Below are 20,579 nucleotides of genomic sequence, written 5' to 3'. Positions count from 1 at the left end.
TTATAGCCATTGCCATTGTCATGGTCATAGAATTCCCAGACTGAAGATCAATAGAAAGGTAATTATGGGCTTGAAGAAAAGTATGCTGGATTACTTCATAAACTATTCCTTGATGATATAAGAAATTCAGTGAGTGTTGGTAACGGTTGTCATGTGTTACCTACATATCTGCTCTTCGCTTGCACCGAGAACAGCCTTGATATTCGCTTAGAATTATAAAATAAAATTTAAAAAAATGTTCTCGCACTTCCTTTAATTATACATTGTACGCTGTATCACTCAACAGTACTGTTAGGAAATGAAACGAAAACGTTTGTTGAACAATAATTATTAAAAAAAAGTTTTATAAAGCCTTTGAGGAAGCATATGGAACTAAATTAATTTCCCATGCCTAGATAACCAATACAGCTAATTGTTGTTAATCTCCTGAGACAAACGTTAATATACCTAAAACGATGTCTTGGTGATAGTGTAATATAGATAAGCCGAAGATTATCTTCGTTCCTTCCTTCCTGTTCAGGTTCAAAGGAGTTGCTGAAGCACTATGATTTCCTCGAATCTTCTATCGCAAACACCATTAGAAAAGAGTCGCTGTCCAGAGTAGCGAGTAAATCAGACTCTCATGCCCTGCATTAGACATCCTCCCCCACCGATTGTGATCTCCTCTTGACTCATACTAAATTAGCAATTTTCCTGCCGTCATTCCTGCCATTAATGGGCGTTTACATTAAAGAATTAAATCATTCGTCGCATCGTACGATAGTCAACCTAACCTTTGCACTCCACTCCACTTTCATGTCATATTGCCGCATCGCTTGCAATATGCTTCTGAATACTGTGATGACGATTTCTAGCCGAAACGTAATAAGTAACCGTGAGTTAGCCGATCCCATAGCGACTTGGCAATTTTATTATTATTATTATTATCATTTATTGTGAAATTTAAATTTTCATCCCATATAACTTGCAAACCGACAAAAGCACTCCCGCATAGTCAGATAATTTAATATCTTCACCTTATAGCATTAATTGCTTTGGTTTAATCTGAGCATTCAATAAATAAATTTATCCCAGTAGCCACCGTATCCAATCATGTCCATTTTGAAGGGGCAGTAATTCGTTGTAGTGTCAGACAGCTTTCCAGCAGTCTACTGTGCAACCATCGAGAGGTGTGCATTGTATAACGCAAACCTGATTATCATCTGGAAATGTTTGGCAGCCTTCCCATTTAAACTGAAGCTATGGAATTTGACAGTTTCATTTCTGACGTTCTGATGCAAACTTTTCGTTGAGAGGATCCACTGATGAAGATTTTCTTCTGCCCATTGAAGGATGATATGGAGATCGGTGTTTCTAGTCGAAGGCTGTAGACGATCTCCAGGCCTGTGATGCTTGTGCACTGCATTGTTTGTCGAAGAAGTAAGGCGAATGGAGTGTACTAGCGAAGTTGTGGATAGCATTATTAGTAATAGAGTAAGTTATTCATGTTTAGGACTGGTGATATCCCTGAGGTACCTGCATTGGGAAGAAAGCTCGAAGAGTGGGACTCATCCACTCTAATATGCAGTGAATGACTATAGAGAAAGTTGGATACCCACTTACATAGTTGAAAGGTAGACCGAAGGAGGGCAACTTAATGAGCAGGCCTCGGTGCCAGACGCGATCATATGGTCTGGAGATGTAAAGAACAACTACCCAGGAGATTAACATTTGTAATCGAGAGAGAGAGAGAGAGAGAGAGAGAGAGAGATTTATGAAAAGAAGGAGTTTTTGAAACTCGGGTGTGTTGCCCTTGTCATGTTTGTAATAACATCGTAGTTATCGTGACCCTGAATGATGAGTAATGCCTGAAGTTATTGATACTCCGAAACGGTTACATTTGTTTTTTTTTCTCTTTTTTCGATGAATTGAATATTACTAATCAGTTAGCATTTCGCCATAGATATAACTCATGAGAACGTAACTCGGTTTCAAATAAAAAGGATGATAATGATAAACGTGACTTACCAAAAGGACGGTCAGCGTTGCCCAGTCCTCCATCTCGACTGTAAAAGAAAACACACATTTAAGTTTCTAACGCAAACACAAACAGTTTAAATGACTAAGTTTCAAGAAATTCAGATAAGTAATAACATGCACATTTATATGGTGTGAACCACAGGGTTTCGATTGCCTTATTGATGGCGGGTACTATAGAGTGGGCGCATTATGTCTGTCAGTTGCATGTGCTCATCGGCTTTTTTTGTCTTTCTTTCTTAAAAAAAAAAAACAAAATCCTACCACCCGCACTCGGTCTTTTTATCTTGATTTTGGTTGGAAAAAGATTATTGGCGTTTCTGAAGGAATTTGAATCCAAGTCTCTCCAACCAAAGAGTATCATCGTTTTCTGACATCTACGGAAGCGTGTGTCGTGAATGGAGATGCTTTTTACAGATGGCAAGTGAGGAATTCGCGTATTCCTCACAGAAAGGGGTAACAAATAGCCATAAAAGAAAATCGGCATCAGATTTATAGCGATATTAAAATTCAGATGCTGATTCAGAATTTTAGTGCCACCACAAATTCAGGCAGTGTAGGTCCACACCATATAAGTGCGCGCGCAATTACTTGTCTGAATTTCTAATCTGTTACTAATCTGAGGCAAAATGTTTAATAATAATAAAAAAATATCTAATATCCGACAATGTCATATTATATTTAAAATGTGAATAGACATAGTGCCTGAGGATAATCTGTCCAAACTCCCACCCAAAGAAAACATTAACATCAACTAAGGTTCTAGTTCTAAAACCGGTAAGGAGATTTGATTGTTGTAAGAAAAAGAAATCTAGAATACCAGGATTCTAGAATTCTAGTTATCCAGTTGCTCCATTTTGAGTAAATGTTGTTTCATCAGTGTACCTACAACCAGCGACAAAACTTCACTTGTGGGGTCATAATCTGCCTTTTCAAGATGCTGCGTGATCAAGATACTTCTTTCACAAATGAACGAATGTAAACGCACTTTATTCGGCATCTCCAAAGGGTTGTTTGAAGAACTCGAAGTACGGAAAAATCAGCGAATATTTTACACAAGACGCGTTGTATTGCGCAAAGCGCTTTCTTTTGCATTGTGTGCTAATCTCTCATTCTATACGAACACTGAATGGTCTACTTTCCATTGGACGTTGTTTAACATCAATAAAAACTTGCCGACTAGGGACAATCCTGTCTGGAAAACGGCGTGTGTATTTGACATCAGGCAAATAAAGTGAATGTTACCTTACCGCTCACTCGAAAACTGACATCCTTGCAATAAAAGAGTACAGATAATCGCGGTCAACTTAATAACACACAGGGCCGACTCTTCCAACGGTGCAAGACGTGCATTTGCACTGGGCGACAATTCAACGATGACTTCTAAGGCCGGAGCAGGCCATACTAGGCCTAAATCCTTGATACGTATGATGATGATGATGATGACAAGTTTTTTGGGGGAGGCAAAGTTGGCATAAACTATACGAAAAATAAGGGAGAAGGGGCGGCAAAATATGCTACTGCACGGGGGCCACAAAATTCCTAGGGGTGGCCCTGATAACACATTACGAAACACTATATACGAGCTCTGGGAACGCTTGCGTTAACAAAACTACGTTTAAACTTCATTACTTGCCAAATCAGACAACCCTGCTGTTATGCGACGGAATCGTCAAATGATTGTATCTTCCACTATTCCAGAATTGGACACAAGTTGATATATACAGTAGTTTTGTTTTATTAAATCTCTGAAGTTTTCCACAGATTCTTTCTTCTTTTTGTGTGGTTTGAAACGATGATCATTTAATTTTAAAATGATACTGTAGAAGCTGAACGTCGATTAATTTCAGTTCGAATTTTGGAAAGTAGGAAAGTGGGAAAGAAATTTCTGTAGTCTTCCGTAACAAATCTAGGAAGACACCTTTCTCTGCAAAATAATTCTGGAGATGAAAATGTTGTTTCGCTATCATCCAGAGACGATGCATTCAATAGGAAAATCCTAATGTCGCCACAACTCGAAAAATGCCCGAATAGTGGATTCGAAGTCACGGATCTATCTTCCGTAAATAAGAAATCATACTTCCAGAATTCATAAGGTGGGATCAGCAACCACAAGTATTATCGTGAGATGATGCATTACAAGTTTTTACGAAACCTGTTTATCCTCCAAACTCCGAATTGTTTTCTGAAAACGCGATTCTGTTTTATGAAAACGCACGCCAACTCATAATATGAAGGGGAGGGAGGGAGGAGGAAGTCCTAGAACACCTGTCATAACAATCGGATCTGGTCCTCACGCCGTCCGACTTGTTTTCTCTTTCCATAATTAAAAAGTGAATAAAAATAAATGTTTTTATTTTCGGATTTTTCTGTTCTATTGCATCTTTGGAGTGTTTATTCCGTGCATGATATTGTTGAAGCCACGAGTCAACTACGTTTGTTGTTAAGAGACTCTTTCTAGAAAAATACGCGATAGGTTCGTTCACTGTATATCATTAGTGTAGCCTTGCATACATTTTCGGGAGGATAATAGCCTCTCGTACCCATTGAACAATGGCGGATACCCGTTCAACTGTCTTGATTGAATACTGTGTTTAGTCCGTCATACCATGTTCGATGCAAATTACGAGGAGATTTCTTTTTTTTTTTTTTTTTTTTTTATGTGAATGCCACCAACGAAAGGCTATTAGCCTATAGTACATTCCTATTAGTAGCATGGGATGAGCTAATGATTAGTTAATCAGTAGGAAATCTTGCTCTATGGAAGAAAAACATGGAGCTTTTTCAAGCCACTTCAAGCCTCCAGTAAGTGGGGAGATGGTCTTACATAGGAGACCGTGTAAAGAAATTCGTCTCCCATCTAAAGCCATTCCCTGTTCACTGTGGGATTCGAATCCATAGTCTGTTGGCGAACGGATGCGTAAACCACTCGCATAGTTCACGTTTGCAGTACCTGTTTGTATTATGCTGCTAGTAATATAAATCGTGATTACAAAGTATAGCGTATTTGAATGTTACGTGCTTATGCAGCCGACATGAAATTGAATAAATTGATTTAGAAAAGCAATGAAGCTTGACATGTGGTCCACGGTAGGAAATTTAGATCTGTTTCTTTTGATTTGTATTCTTTCTCTCTTTCTCTCAGGATTCAAATTATGTGAATATAGACTGAAATCTCTCTCTCTCTCTCTCTCTCTCTCTCATTTGGTGCGCTCCCTTACACCTAACTTTTTTAATAATAACATACGTGCAAGTTTACTTCCTGCGCAGGATAATTAACAAATTTAAAAGGACAAACAGAAAATATTAATTTCACATTTCAGGACTTTCAGCGTAACTTATTTCACCGTAACAGTCCGGTCAACCAAAAATATTAAAAAAATTAAAATTTTAAACATGCTAAACAATTTCAAAAATAAATATTTATTACTTTTGATCGAATATGTAGATCCTTTAGAATCTACATTCCAAGTAATAATTTATTATTCTACTTAAAGCTTACTGAATCTACTAAAGGATAATTTACTAACAGGAATTTGAATTAAAACAAAACAAAATTAGTAAAATGCACTATAAGTACTGAAATTAAAATTAAAATCAGTACTGGATTTAAAATCAAGATATTATTTTATATATTTGTAGCTAAAGAAGAAACGGCTATCAGGCTTCTTATTTATATTTTATAGTTTATTTTACGCTTTTTGTTATATCAACCTCACGCGAAAGGCGGTACATTAGATTTTTTGGTGTGGGCAGCACCGTAATGCAATATGATCATCAAGATCAGCATTTCAGAATGTATAAATGAAATATGAATTCTTAATGTGGTTATTATAAATTTCTTTTGGTAAGTGGTGATACCACATGGCTGTGACAATATTTCAAACATGATCGCTGTCCTGTCTTTATCTAGAGGTACAACCCCCCTTATAAATCAGGTAATCATAGATGATATCATAAACCATTCCGTGCGATAATAGCCCATCAGCAATATTATTGAATTTTATGCGCCTCTTGTTATCAATAGAAGCATTTGATATAGCAGTGACCAATGACTCCAGTGGTAAGTGTCTTTTGGACTCTTCAAAAGTCTAGGGCAATTCAAACGTATCCTCCCTTTTGACCAGACCTTGACCAATTTATCGTCCAATATCACAACTATTTCTTTCCACCTGCTTATAAATATCATCTGGTGTTACTTTGGAAGTACAAAAATCTCACAATACTTCTGGCTTGAACAAGGGAGAAATATGTTTGGACATGCCTTCACAGCCAGTACAGTGTCGCCACTTGTCTTGAAAATATTACACCATGTACAGGAACGATGAACCCTTGGGATTCAACTTTCATTTGCATATTCTTAACTGTCCATAACACTAAATCATGTCATTTGTTTACTTGACATAGGAAACACTTTTCGATTTTTTCTAGAAAGAAAAGAAAAATCCGAGAGCAGCAGTTATATTTGCTTTTTTTGTCGCACGCTGAGAGCTGCAAATCTAGGTTTTACGTTTACAAGATGCACGTATGCAAAAGTATAGTTAAGCCTGTTTCATATGAAACATATATTTCACATTATATCAGGTCGAACATAGTGAGGTTTTATGGTGTTCTTTTTATTTTAATATTCTTTGTTGTCGCTGTTGTAATGTGGTGAGCCATAATTTTATTTTAAAAATAAAGAGGGATTGAGATTCATATATTTTTTAAATATGAATCACAACCACGAAAGACCGTAGACCTGTTGCTTAGAGTTAGATAATCCTGAAACCCTGTTGGAATTATTTTCATGCTACTTCAGGCCTTTAAATAAGCAAGATGGTGGTACTAAAGATACTTACAGGCATCCAGCGGGATTCGCACCCAACACTTGTTGGTTGGAAAGCGAAAGCATTATGGACTTGACAGTCATAATCAACACGGGATTTTATGCTCTTTTTATTTATTTTTTTACTAGATCTACAAAATAAAACGCATTTTAGTTTGTTCAGGGATGCCGTTGATTTAAACTTATAAATTAAGAATTTGGACGCCATTTAGTTTGAGAGGAAGAATATATTGTAATAAATGAACAATAAAAACATCTCAGGCTTCAGCTTGTCCTAAATCTAAGCAGCTGTTTCTGTTTTAATGAATCTGTTCTTTTGAATTGTTTTTGTAACTGAAATAATACATTAGTGTCCGTATTCTTTTGTGATTAGTTTTTATTCGTATTTAAAAATTATAATCAGTCTTCATAATGGATTATTTTTTTAATTTACTGCCTAGGGCACTAATGTATCAGAGGGTGTCGACCTATATACATTAGTACTGTGGGTTAGATAAGGGAATTGCGTGCCAAAGAAATACCTCTTTACAATAAATAATTATAAAAACGTACTTTGAAAAATTAACTATTAGCTCTTCTTTTCCGCGATCGTTCAATCACAATTGAATGCTTTCTCGATCCTTGGTAGCTCAATGAGGTCATAGTTTACTTGTCATCATACCAAACAACCCCGATTTCTTTTCTCTGTTTTGAGTCAGTCGAGCTATATTTTTTCCGCTTATGTAATTTGTATAGCTGTTATGAGGAGTTCTAATTTACTGATGCACAGAAAAGCATATCTGAAAAATTAATTTTAACGAGAATTTTGTAAGCCAAATTTAATTCATAAATCTTAAAATTTACCCAATAAGAATGCAAGCCAACAAATGAAGACTTTTTTACACCACTAATTCCTAATGAAAACTTTTACTGTGAAGGCATTGTGACAGTGGCGTGTGGCTAGAGCTTTTGTCGCCTAGGGCGGTCCCTGAGTTTGCCGCCCCTCTCAATGCACACCAAAAAGACTACAAGAAGTCAAAACGACGTATAAGGAAATAAATCAAAACACTATGTTTACTTTTGAAGTAAAACTTTAATTCCAACATTCTAAAATGTTATTTTTCTTGCTTTTCTGTTAGTAAAATCGTCGATGACATTGGCGAAGTCTATTTCATAGTAATATATTTAGAAAAACTCCTCTCACAACTAGCATCACTTACAGCAATTGTGAGGAAAATTAGCAGTCGTATTACAATATCTGGAACTGAGTTCTCGAGACTATTTTAGAATTAACCGCAAAAGTTCAAAAAGGTTCAAAGTGCCGCCCTTGGCGGACAGCTACGCCACTACATTGTGAAGCAATAATATTAATAATTCAAGCACCATCTCTGTGGTATTATAAATTGGCATTACTTTAGAATATTCTTGCGAAAGAAAGAATAAAATAGCAGTCGGTCTACATGACAATATCGAAGTCTTGACTTGTCAGACTAAGAGAGTTAAAAATTGAATAATGTGCCACTTTTACCGTTTTTTTTTTATTCCCAACTCTTTCATTGGACTGAATTAAATGTAATTATTCATGTTTCTTTCCAAAACAGAGAACCGGTGGTTTTTTCTTAGAATATTTTTAAAACCTGAAAAATCGCAGCAAGCTGTTCTAAGTCATTCTCTCTCTCTCTCTCTCTCTCTCTCTCTCATTTTATGGTTATATGGCAGTGAGGTAAAAGGATATTAATCCTCGCCTGCTATATCGCATCGCAACATGAAATGTGTTTGCATTATCAATTTCAATGTTAAGAATTATGTAATCGTTATTTTCCAACCAAGCAGAACGGAGAAAGAATGAAATTTGTGTAAGTGTAATGAAAAATTTTAACAGGTCTTAGCCACGGATGGTTGCGTGATCACTGCCCACTCGTTTACTCTTTCGGAAGGCAATTCTAAATAGTAAGCGATAAAAGTGAATCCTCATTTTACCACATTTGCTTGCACATCATCGAATGGCTACGAAACACGGGAAGCAACCAGAATGTTAACTCGCGATGTGCCATACATACATCACGCATGCTTTAGTGGCGCGGAGGGAGATGGGTGTGTGTATGGGAGGGGGGGGGGGGGATGCTGTCTTTTGAAGCGTAACGGGTATGATGACCTTGCGCTTATATGAGAAAGAATGCTGCATACCGGTTACGAGTTAGGAACCACGGAAGTAACGATAAGTTTTCATCTGTTCGCTCAAAAGATGTCAAAACTTGCTTCACGTACGGTTAAATGATGGCCGCCACCGTAGAGTTACGGGCGAAAGAAAAGCAAGAGTAGCCGAAAACTAGTTTATATTCCAAATATCCCTTTCTATTTCATAAGAGATGTGCGTGAAAATATTTCTTATCATCAGATACGAAATATTTCCTTCATTCTTCTTTGAGTCTTTTTATGATTTTAAACGGCCAGTAACTGAAGAGATTGAAGACATAAACATCTGTCATTTTATGTTGTCAAAGCTAAATAGAAACACTAACTGTTAGTTAAATTTTTTTTTTGGGGGGGGGACGAATAAATTGAAGCTGATATCAAGTAAGGAACCTACAACCACGTTTTGTTAATATTTGTAGAAGTTGATGCGCTGAAAGGCAAGAAAAAAAATCAATTGGAATTTTTGTCTGCTAGACTAGTCTAGTGACTAAAAATCACACACACACACACACACACACTGCTAAGACTTTTACATCACTGATGAACCATATGCCCCTACGTTCAAGGGAAACAGCACGAAGGGTGGCCTTCGTCGTAATTCTCCTTCTCTGGAAACATCCTGCTTATGTCTGTTTGTCCTTAGGGAGAAGGGGACGCCTTAGACATGAATCACAGAGAAGCGGTATTTCCTTCAGAAAGAATGGGTAGGCTCCAGACTAATTATGGAGTACCCCTTTCAGACTTGTGCAATTTTTTTTCCCAGTAATAATTAACAAACGGTGTCTTTTGACTTAATTTAAAAAAGAAACGCTTTTTAATAGTTTCTAAATTACACGCTATGTGTGGGATCTTTTAAAATAGAACCAGAAATCCAGGATATACAGATATTAATGGAATGCAGAAGAGATCCCGTAATCTTTTTAATGTAAAGGTAATTGTTCTAAGTTTAGATGGTTATAATTGTTGTGGAGATATTCATCCATTTTTGACTTTTTTTTTTATCCTGGCTAAGTCAATACACTATTTATACAAACAAAAAAAAATCTAATATTTCATATTTACTATTTTTTCAATACTTATTTGTTCACGTATTGGTCTAGACTGAGAAATTCTGAAGAATTAAAAAAAATAAAGGAAAAAAAAAGTCTTAATTAAGAAGACTTAATGTTTGTTGTTGCTGGGTGAGATTCTTGATAGTTTTAAAGGAATTGAGTGACGAAAGTAATCGCCATCGATCTAACGGCAATTTTCAAGGTCTCTCGTTAAAGGCATTGTAAAGGTAGTTCAGTCTTCTGCAGGTGTCTTCAGTCACGAAGACAGCCAGCCATAGGAGAAATAGGAGAAATTAATTGCTATTTTGAAGGTATCGTAAAATGCTTAAGGCTAAGAAGGAGCTTTTTTTTTTTCAGTCCGGAGTTTTCTCCAATGATAAGATGAAGAAATAGTTAAAATTGTAGCATTTATTAGTGCATTCGAAAACTTGAAGTAGTCAAAATATTTCATTGAAGATATCAGCAATGAGAATTTGTTTTTGTTCATCATGAAATCATCCTTTTCAGAATCATTCAGTTCGTTTTGTATAAGGGCAAAAGCTTCATGCAATAATGAATAAGTATAATATATTTATTTGAGGAAGCCTCCGTGTCTCAGTCAATATAGACGAAGTCTTTTTGTCGGAAAGACCTGGGTTCGGTTCCCGTCAGTGAGGTGAGGAACCTTTATCTGGTCTCTTCCAACTAAAGGTGAGTTAACTAGTCTCATACGGAGGTGGAGGTTTTTTTTCTCCCGGTAACTCGGGATTTTCAACTCGAGATGTTGAAATTCATAAACGAATCGTTGACAGATCGTTTGCATCCTGTGCTTCGGAGTAAATATCAGCTTTTTGTGAGATTAAAATGGTTGCATCAGCTTGTTAGATGAAAGCCAACTTGTCCTGGAAGCGTCTCTGTAGTGCACTCAACAGGATGATATAATATTTGGTGATTGGAGATACATGAAAGAACCTTTATAAGGGCTTTTTTAAAGAGTTCTTCCCCCTGGAAAAAAGGGTTTTTTCATCCTGCAAAATAAGTGCATCAGCCAGAAGAACATACTCATCTATAAGATATAACTGAGTGTCCTCGTAGCCTTAGTTTTTTTCCTTTCGCAGTAGAAACTAAATGAAACCAAATCCCTCACAGTGAATTATAAATTCCCTTCAGTTTCACTCCCCCATTCCCTTGAGGAGGTAAATTTGGCTTCAGTATTAACAAAAAAGAAATGAGAAAATTGAGGAAAACAATGATAATACATTCAGCTCTGTTTTTGTAAGTCACAACTAGTTTTTTTAATTCTCGGATAATAGTCATTTATTCTATTGTTTCTCTCATTTCGTAGTTTTTCCCCTTCTAAATCTGTGCGGGACGTAAAAATTGATTGTAAAAAGTGCTCTCTCTACAAGTCACGAGCCGAACGTAACTGTTCTCCGTTCCAGATCAATAAATGATAATTGCTTTAATTTTGAGTCGCCAAATGGAGCACACTGCTATTATGGCATTGCTCTTCAAAACTCGGATTATAACGAGTCCTCTTGCTTCCTTCCGTTGGATTAATGAATCCGCTTTTTAACATAAGCTGAAAAGCAAAATAATCGGGTTGTAACGGAGGGGGACAGGTCTTGAGGGGTGTGCACCATAATCATAATTTTCCATTGTGCGACTTGCTTAGAGAGATAATGACAGGCAGAGGAGTAGGTAAGGTAAATGCGAAAGACTTTTAACCTCAATGGAATCAACTCCTTCGGGTCTTCTGCTTTTTTTTTTTTTTTAATTTTTCTCACGAAAGGAACCCATTATCTTTCAACACGGTGTCAGATGAAGGTCATACTGCCTTGAATCCAGCAGGCATAGAGAGGCCGTGTCACTGTCCACATGAGACATGCCGACAGCTTGGTGTCCGGGATCTGTAATTAGGAGGCAATGTCACTTGCTTGATAACAGTGTTGTGACATTTGCATAAACGAAATCTCTCTCTCTCTCTCGAAGCACTGAAAATATTGCTCATAATTTCAGTTGCATGATAAAAAAATAAAAACCAGACTACCTGCTTGAAAATAGTTGAGCAGAAGGGAACCTCAAGACGCTTAATTATAAAAGCAGGCTATCACTGACAGTACGCAGAGATAAAATCTAAAGATAATAAAGTCTTTTCAAAGCAACGAAGGTAATTATTTGTGCTAAAGGCTGCATTTACTCTGAACTGTATTTGTACAGTTGAGCTTGTTCTGTAATTACTCTGTGATAAAGTATCAAAGTGGCCGGAGAAGGAATAAAGTTGATGATCACCAACCACTTAAGAAAAGGGCGGAGAGAGTTTTCTTCCCGAATAGACAGATAAAAGTAATTTAACTGAAGAATGAAATAGTAGCCCACGAGTGAGGTTGTTAAACATGTTTTCCATGTAATAGATTCTTAATATACATAAGGTATATTTCATAGTCTTATTTACTTATTTATTTATATTTTTATTAGCGTTGAGAACGATCGGAGCTGCATTCGAATGGACGCAAAATCAAGTTTTAGTTGAAAGTTCTATGACAGAATCATTCTCAATATTCAGATAATATCTATATCCCACTCGTGATATCAGGATTGTTTTATATATTTTTTTTTTTTTTTGCATTTCACATAGTTTACATTGTGGGCATAAGAAGTCTGCTATTTTCAAACACCGATTTCTGAGTAGTAGTAGTTACTCTCTGATAATTTCATATTGATGAAAATAGCAAATTTGCTATTCATATCCTCTCCCCTCCCAACACATTATCATTATCCTGACACACACACACACACACACACACACACACACACACACACACACACACACACACACACACACACACACACACACACACACACACACACACACACACACACACACACACGCACGCACGCACGCACGCAAATGCAATATTTCGTTAATGCTTTTGATACAAAAGTAGCTCTTACACGATGATCTGCTCTGCATTTTTTCTCCTCAGTATGAGTTCTGTATTTTTTTTTTTTTTCTGATTATCAGAGTTGGTTACCATGCAGATCTATTCTACTCGGACCAGTATTAGGATCAGTTCCGCTTGTGTTGCACTTCGTGGTCCGCTTAACACAAGTTACCAGTGAACATGCATAAGTGGAATTCGCTGACAGCTTCGAGTATCCCTTTAGCCATAACAATAAAGATGTCAGAAATAAGGCGGTTTTCCAGGAATCCTTTGCACTAATCTTCAGAAGACATTCCAGAAAACAAAGCGAGTAGCATCTCTGAATGTGTATTATTAGCTGATCTTGGCCGCGATTATTCCACAAAGCGTGCACATGTTGTCCTCCAGTGAAGGGTATTCAGCAAGCTCTTGAGAGCTTGTGGGAGAATGGGAACTCCGTACGTGGGTATGCCTTGCCTGATGAAGAGATTAGTCGTACCTATTCCAGGGAAAGAGACATGGCGCAGTTTCTTGGATTGCCTAATTTTCTACTCAGTTCTAGTTTTTATGCACCATTTTGCGTACTTCCTTGGTCTCGCGGATTAATTCTAATTTCTTTCCATAAATCATTTTTGCTGGGAACATTGCTACATTTCTTAGTTGCTGTGAGATTCCTGCACTAAAGGATATCACTGTCAATGGAAGTTTTCAACACTTGGAAAACGTTGAAAAATAGTGTTATTAACGAATGTTGATGGCATTCACCGTGTTTGCAAAATGTAAAACATGTTTGCTTCACCATAACCAGCAGATAAAAATATTTTGATAAATTCTTCCACATGTAAAGTCTATGTTCCTACATTGCTAAGCACATCCGTTGAACAGCATCTTCCCTTGGTTTACCACCATATTTTAGCCTCACAGACAGAATTTTGAGAGCAATAAAAAGAAACAAAGAATGACAAAATATTTTGACACATGAAATTGCTGGATGGGATAGTATACCTCTGTATGCTATCCCTCGCCAGAAGGGAAAGGTCAGTATTTTATGACGGTAAGTCAAGCACTCAGACCTCGTATGTTATATATATATAGCACTTTATAATAGTAGAAAGGCTCGGAGGTGAATCTAAAAATTGTGTTACACAATTTCTGGACGAGTCTCAGAAGAAACAGATTAAGAACAGGAACTGAACCTTCATTACAGAATTAACTTTTTTTTGGTATAATGAGTTACTTGAGAAAAATCATGATCTGTTTAAATCCTGAAACGGGCACAAATAAGTATACTTATTTCGTTAAAGCTATGCTTCTAAATTCGTTTTCAAATGAATATATTAAATTTTCAAATTATTTTTACAAGATAAACGTTTCTCGAATGCTTTGCTGTATGAAACATCAAAATTGTTGTTTTAACATTTCATATTAGTATTCTATTAATATTGTTTGTCCTCTTTGCAGAATTAAATTGAGAAGAAATTCTCTCTCTTTCTCTCTGTTCTCACACGTATACACACGCATCCTTCATTGGTACAGTTAGAAAAAAACAAAATAATAAAAATAAACTGGCCACAGATTGGCGTATTAACTACAACAATGATAACTCAATAAATATACATTGAGCAATGTCCTAGTTGTCCTTTTTCTATTGCTGTAGGAACTAAACTAGAAGAAATCTGACATCCTTATAAAATGTTGGGCCATATAGGTATAAATTGTTAATATACATAGCACCATAACTTCTTACAGACAAGATTCCCTTGCACTTTAATATGACAAAGTGTTTGACATCTACATTTAATTATAAACATACTCGTTTGATTTGCAGTTATTTATACATTTTTTATTGTTCTTTGGGCACTTGCAAAAATTATGCTTACGGTTTATATGCGAGTGCTTAATTACCAAAAAAAAAAAAAAAAAATTAACGTTTAAAAACATTATTTTACAACAACATGAGAAACTGTTTCCAATTTAAATTTAAAAAATTGTTTTGAAAGTTCTCATCTCTAGTGTTTCTTTAAGATTTTTTTGAGTGTTTTGTTACTTCCTTGATAAAGTCTAAGAAAATTTTAGTATTTGGTTGATTCATGGTGTGACCGATGATGCTTATTTGCAGGTTCAAAAATTAGAATTTCGAATAATATTAGCAATAGATCATTTTATCATCTTCAATTTGTAAGGTATTTTTTGCAATAAAAAGTAATCTTGGATTTTCACGAAACTAATAATAAAAGAAAATAATAAAAGTGCTACCAAAAAATTCACAGATTACAGGAATGACACTAAAGTTCATCAAGCTCGATCAATCAAAGACACTTAGTGGAAAATAAGTGATTTAACATTAGCAACTTCATACGTACGCGACATATAATGAGTAAAATGACGGCATATGTCATGATGATATCATGTAATAGTAATCATATCAGTTATTTAGATTGAATGCGATTAATTACATAATAATTTCATGAAGCCTAATTCTAAATAGTAGGACAAATATTACAACAGCTAATTACGCCGTGAAACACAAAGCTATTAAAACAGTTCATTATGCAAACAAATAGTTGACCAGATAAACAGAGAATTTCATTCAACTGTTAGCAGGTGTTTCTAGCAAGAAATTCAAATCCATCTGCTTAGTATACTCAGTAGTTAATGCAGAATTTTTAGAAATGTAATATTTTATAACATAATACCAAAGAGATTAAATAATGAAGGAATTACTTTCCAAACAAGCACTTAATGAAGTGAAGGAATGATTTCAAGTGCCATAAAACACGAAGCTAATCTGCATCCCACTAACTGGCTAGCTTATACAGTCATATATGCTGCATAAGGTTAAGGTTAGGAGTTGACATTGAATATCCTAACCCTTTCTTTCTTCTTCCTTCTTTCCAAACTTTCACTTTCATTGTCTTGTTAGGTAGAGTAATTCTAACAATTCCAGATATCAATGACATGATCTGAATATAAGTAATAGATTCTAGACATTTTCGTACACTATAGTTCAAATTATCCATTTCATCCTTACCTAGAGAAAGTGACGATGTATGTCCGTAGCAAGAGACGGACGCGGCGTTCAAGGGAACGCAACTTTCACGAACAGTGGCCTTGTTCTCCTTTAGGGACCTCGAACAGCATAGGAACCGACCGGAACCTGCGCTAACACCTGGATGAGCGCTTCCTTACGTGGGACTGACTCAGAACTTGTTCCGTCATGACCTCGGAGGAGGTCGTGAGCATTTTTATATGGCCCCCAGTAGTCACGTGATCCACGTGGAGCCTCGCCACGCTTGATATCCTGACCGGTTACGAAGATCGGGGCCTGCTGCCAGAGAAGCTACTGCTCGATTAGCGCCTCAGGGTCATTATCGACTCTCGTTTTCTTCTCCGAGTAAAAAACGAGGCAGGTACTTTCATTGGCACAGACCTGGTCAAGGTTGTCGCGCGACCTCGCACGCACGTTTCACAAATATCTCGAAAGCGTCAGGAAAATATTAAGCTCTGTAGGTCAACGGTCTGGGCTCGGTGAAGTAGCTGTTCCTGCGCTCATTAGTCTTGCAGAGCAGGATCAACCCCGTTTACATCAGGCCTCGAATCGATTAACGAAACAATGCGTCCTTTTATTAGCAAACATTCATTCGGGATTTTAATGACCACTTTGCTAACGCTTTCGCAGAAACATTGCGATGGGTTCAGAAAGAAACGAAATTAGGATACATCCAGTTCGGTTATCTCAGAGTCGAGTAACGATTCTGCTTTGGTTAATTGAACCATTCTTCATACTTGAGCTTAAAGAATCTGTAATATTTTCCTTCTTCTTTTTATTTTTTTTTTTTTAAAGTTGCTTCGTTGTTGTGTTTTTATTAGCATTTCAAGCTTTGTGGTTCATTACATCGAACCACTAATATTATGCTGGAGTGTCATTAGAAGGTCATTACTAGCTGAAAAAAAATCGATTTCAATGGTTTTTGTGTGGGATACCCCCTCCCCACAAGGAATTTATTTCACATATTTTTCACAGCATTCCATGCACAATGAAGCAAATCTGCAGTGTACTAATAAGCATACTATAGGTTTGCCAGCCTGGTTGACCGAGTGGTTAGCATATCCGCTTTCCCATCAACAGGTTTCTGGTTCGAATAACGAACAAGAAACCTGTTGGTTGGAGTGCACCCGGTGATCGTCCTTAGGTGGGAGATGAATTTCGTCTCCTGGTACGATACCACCTCCCTGCTTGTTGGAGACATAAAAGCAGCTTGAAAACGTTTTTGGGTTCTAGAGCGGGTTTCACTTTTTAAAATAAACAAATAATACAAAAAATATATAATATTAATACAATAGGAAAAAATGCTTACATTTACCACGGTACTAATGTAGAGGAACTTTGGAATGCCATTTTACACATAAAATTGTATTCCGTATTACCAGAAGTTCCTCTACTGTAGGTTCACAACCTTTCACCGGTTGAAGTCACATTAACAAAACAAAACCAAACAAAACCATACAAACAAACAAACAAAAAAACATGTAACAACCGAGGGTCAGTCATAGAGTCAGACCAAAAAGCGATCAAATTCACACTTTCTTATTTATAGTTTTTTTTTTTTTTTCGGTTGTTTTAGGAAAAACCGAATTTGTAGAAAGTTTTACAAACACTCACCAGAGGTCGGTGAATGCGAACCCCGATCCTGTTTATGGTGAGAGGGCTACTATTCCACCAAGTGTGGGCTGCATTTTCTCGCGAAGGATATGGAAAAGTTTCCAGAACATATCAACCTAAGTTGACTTAACCGATCTCAGACACAGGGCAGCAAACTTTCTACTACTTCGGAAACTCGAATGTATTTCCTCACAAAGAGATTCCTTCCAGCTATTACATATTTTGTAAACTGCTTTTCTTCTCTTTGGCTAGGATGATGTAATGTGGCAGCTATTTTTTTTTAATCTTCCTTATTTAAAACAGACAGACTAACTGATTACCCATATACAGTTCACTTCCAAATTCATCGAACCAACATCTCATTCTCCTCCTCCGTTCCGTATACCTCTTTCTCTGGAACAGTCTTTACTCTCATACTGTTTTTCCCAACGATTACAATCCTCAGTTCTTCAAGAAAACACATCAACAAATTCCTTTCTTCTTTCTAACCACTTGCCAACACACGCCACTGTTCGTGTCGTAGGTCTTGCGACCTCTCGTGTTGGTGGTGGTGGTGGTGGGGGGGGGGCTGATATAATTTTATTTTTTTTATAACGTCTGTTAACTTTTTTTAAAAAAAGTTAACAGACGCAACGCAATCGCCTCGGCTTATTTGATATTTTTTTAGTTTTTTAGCTTGAGCTCAAGTTCGCCAGTTAGCAGTGTCATAGAATGCATGTGATGAGTCAACTCAGAATATGTTAAGTGCGTGTGAACGTGTGTGAATTCGTCTTATTTATATTATTGATTGATGACTTGACTGATGATCTAAATAAATTAAACCAGAAATTGCAACTGATGTGTACAAACAATTAGTGGGTATTTAAGCATGCGTATTTAAGTTCTCTGAGATGAAATGGTTCAGGTCAGGAATTTCATTTTCCATGATGATCGAGAATGCGCGTTGAACAAGCCATTACTACTTTGTTCCTTCTAGTGGAGGGAGGAATATTCCTGCTGACCAGCGAAGGGAAAAAAGATATTGCATCATTTTCACTGTATATGATTACAATGCAAATGGTGCAAAGTAAATGAATATTTTATATTCATTCGTTGATTTTTAAAATCGCTTTGATAATTTCATGGCCACTTCGAATGATTTTGATGTACTCTCTTCAGAAGTTAGATGAACGCCCAGAATACTTTAGAGTGAACTGTACACAAAACCGTGTGCATATACAAGTATATTAATAATTTTTTAATAACATGAGTAAAAAATATTGATCTGTTCCCTCCTTGATCGTAGAACCGCAGTCTTGTTTGGAACACGAGTAACCTTTAAAATGGCTTTTCAACTGAATGTAAGTTATCTTATCCAGTCTCATACTAGGCGGAAGAGTTTTATCTCCCGAAATTCGAGTTATTCGCCCCACAAACAGGTATATTGGCCGGAAAATGCATAACAGGCATAATATAGTGACCTCACAGCGGTAGTGGTATCGATTATAATCGCAACCCAAACCTCCTAGATCACAAAACACATCCTGGAGCTCGGAGGACTCGTCAGAACCGTATTTAAATAGTTTTACCGATTCCCTCAACGATTTCCCTTTTCATAGTAACAAATATTATTCATAGCTTTAAATAAACTGTATATATGTGATAATGAACGATGCAACATTATCAGCCAACACCGCTGAGAATGTGTCCAAAATCTGGAATATATCTGGGATACAGATGCGCTACTTCACTTTAGCTAAAAATTGTTTCTTTTAAATTGAATTTTTAATTTTTCAAAATCAAAAAGTATTTTTTGATTGAAATGAAGTCAGTAATTGTTTATATTCATCCTTCGATAACTGAAGGATGATAGTGGAATATTTTAGTCAATGTTCACTCCGAAAAACTTATTTTGTGGTCGCAGACCAGTATTTTAAATCCTGTATTACTAGAAAGTTAGTTTATTTTGTATTATTAAGATACAGTTCACTTATTAAACATAATCAGCAGTATTTCAACTCATAATCGTTTGTTATCATGCTTCCATCTGCTTGTATAGAAATTCATCTCCTTATGACTGTTTCTATAGGTGAGTAGATGAATTTCTTCTCATTCCATTCATTTTTTGTTTTAATTGCTTTTTTTTTTGTTTCGGACTTCGTGTTGAGAATACAGAAGTCATTCAAATGACAAATTATCAAGTCGTTTATTTATCAATACAAAATTCACTATGAATTTCTGAGACGTATCTCGAAATACAGTTAGCAACACCAGAACCTTATTTATGTAGACTTTTTTGTTACATGAGAAAGTTTTTCCCTCGCAAAATGCAAAAACACACGGAGAGGGGAGGGGGAGTCGGAAATATAAAGAGAGTTCTCGGTCACGCCAACCATACCTGCTTGTTTCCTTTTTACACGATAAGACTCGTCACGTGCATTATCACGGCGGAGAATGTCGTCACTTTTCTCTACATAATTGAGGAGCTGTTGCAGAATTTCATACGTCAGACACGCCATACTCTCTTATTTGAATATATACACTCTCCGCATGGATATAAATGCATATCTCAATATTCCTAAGCTCCTATCAGCTTCGTTTTGTACGTCCATCTGTATGCAATTCGATCAGGTACTCTGATTGAATAGATTTTACTGAAATTTCGTATTTGAATTCTTATGAAATTTGTAGAGCTCTCTAGTTTTTTTTGTTTAAATCCGACCATTTGTAAGTATATACAGATGGATAAAAGGTGATTATATGAAAAAATTATATAAACTTTATGAAACTGAATGGGATTCTATGCTTAGGCTAGCTATTCAAATTTTTGCCGGTTCTTGGCTACCGTCGGGCCAGTTTTCAGGAAAAAAATTCTGGAGTTCAAATATTTCTGGAGTACAAAATTTAATGAACATATCGTAAACTCACTATAACTCTCGACTTATTCGTCAGTTTTTTTTTAA

At 36.3% G+C, this 20,579-nt stretch overlaps 1 protein-coding gene across 1 annotated transcript in view; it reads right to left on the bottom strand.

The window, feature by feature from the left end:
* Positions 1-20,135, bottom strand: part of LOC150101310 (cuticlin-3-like) — a 67,863-nt gene extending 47,728 nt beyond the window's left edge. The window contains exon 1 of the mRNA XM_090400731.1: positions 20,015-20,135. Coding sequence (XP_090256857.1) covers positions 20,015-20,135 — 121 coding nt within the window. The remainder of the gene's footprint in view (positions 1-20,014) is intronic.
* Between the last annotated feature and the right edge of the window lie 444 nt (positions 20,136-20,579).

The sequence above is a fragment of the Typopeltis vanoorti genome, chromosome 11, assembly GCF_054136105.1.
Source record: "Typopeltis vanoorti isolate ZY-2024b chromosome 11, IOZ_Tvanoo_1.0, whole genome shotgun sequence".
NCBI lineage: Eukaryota > Metazoa > Arthropoda > Arachnida > Uropygi > Thelyphonidae > Typopeltis > Typopeltis vanoorti.
Note: the sequence above shows the minus strand (reverse complement) of the source record. Positions and strands in the feature narration are given on the sequence as shown.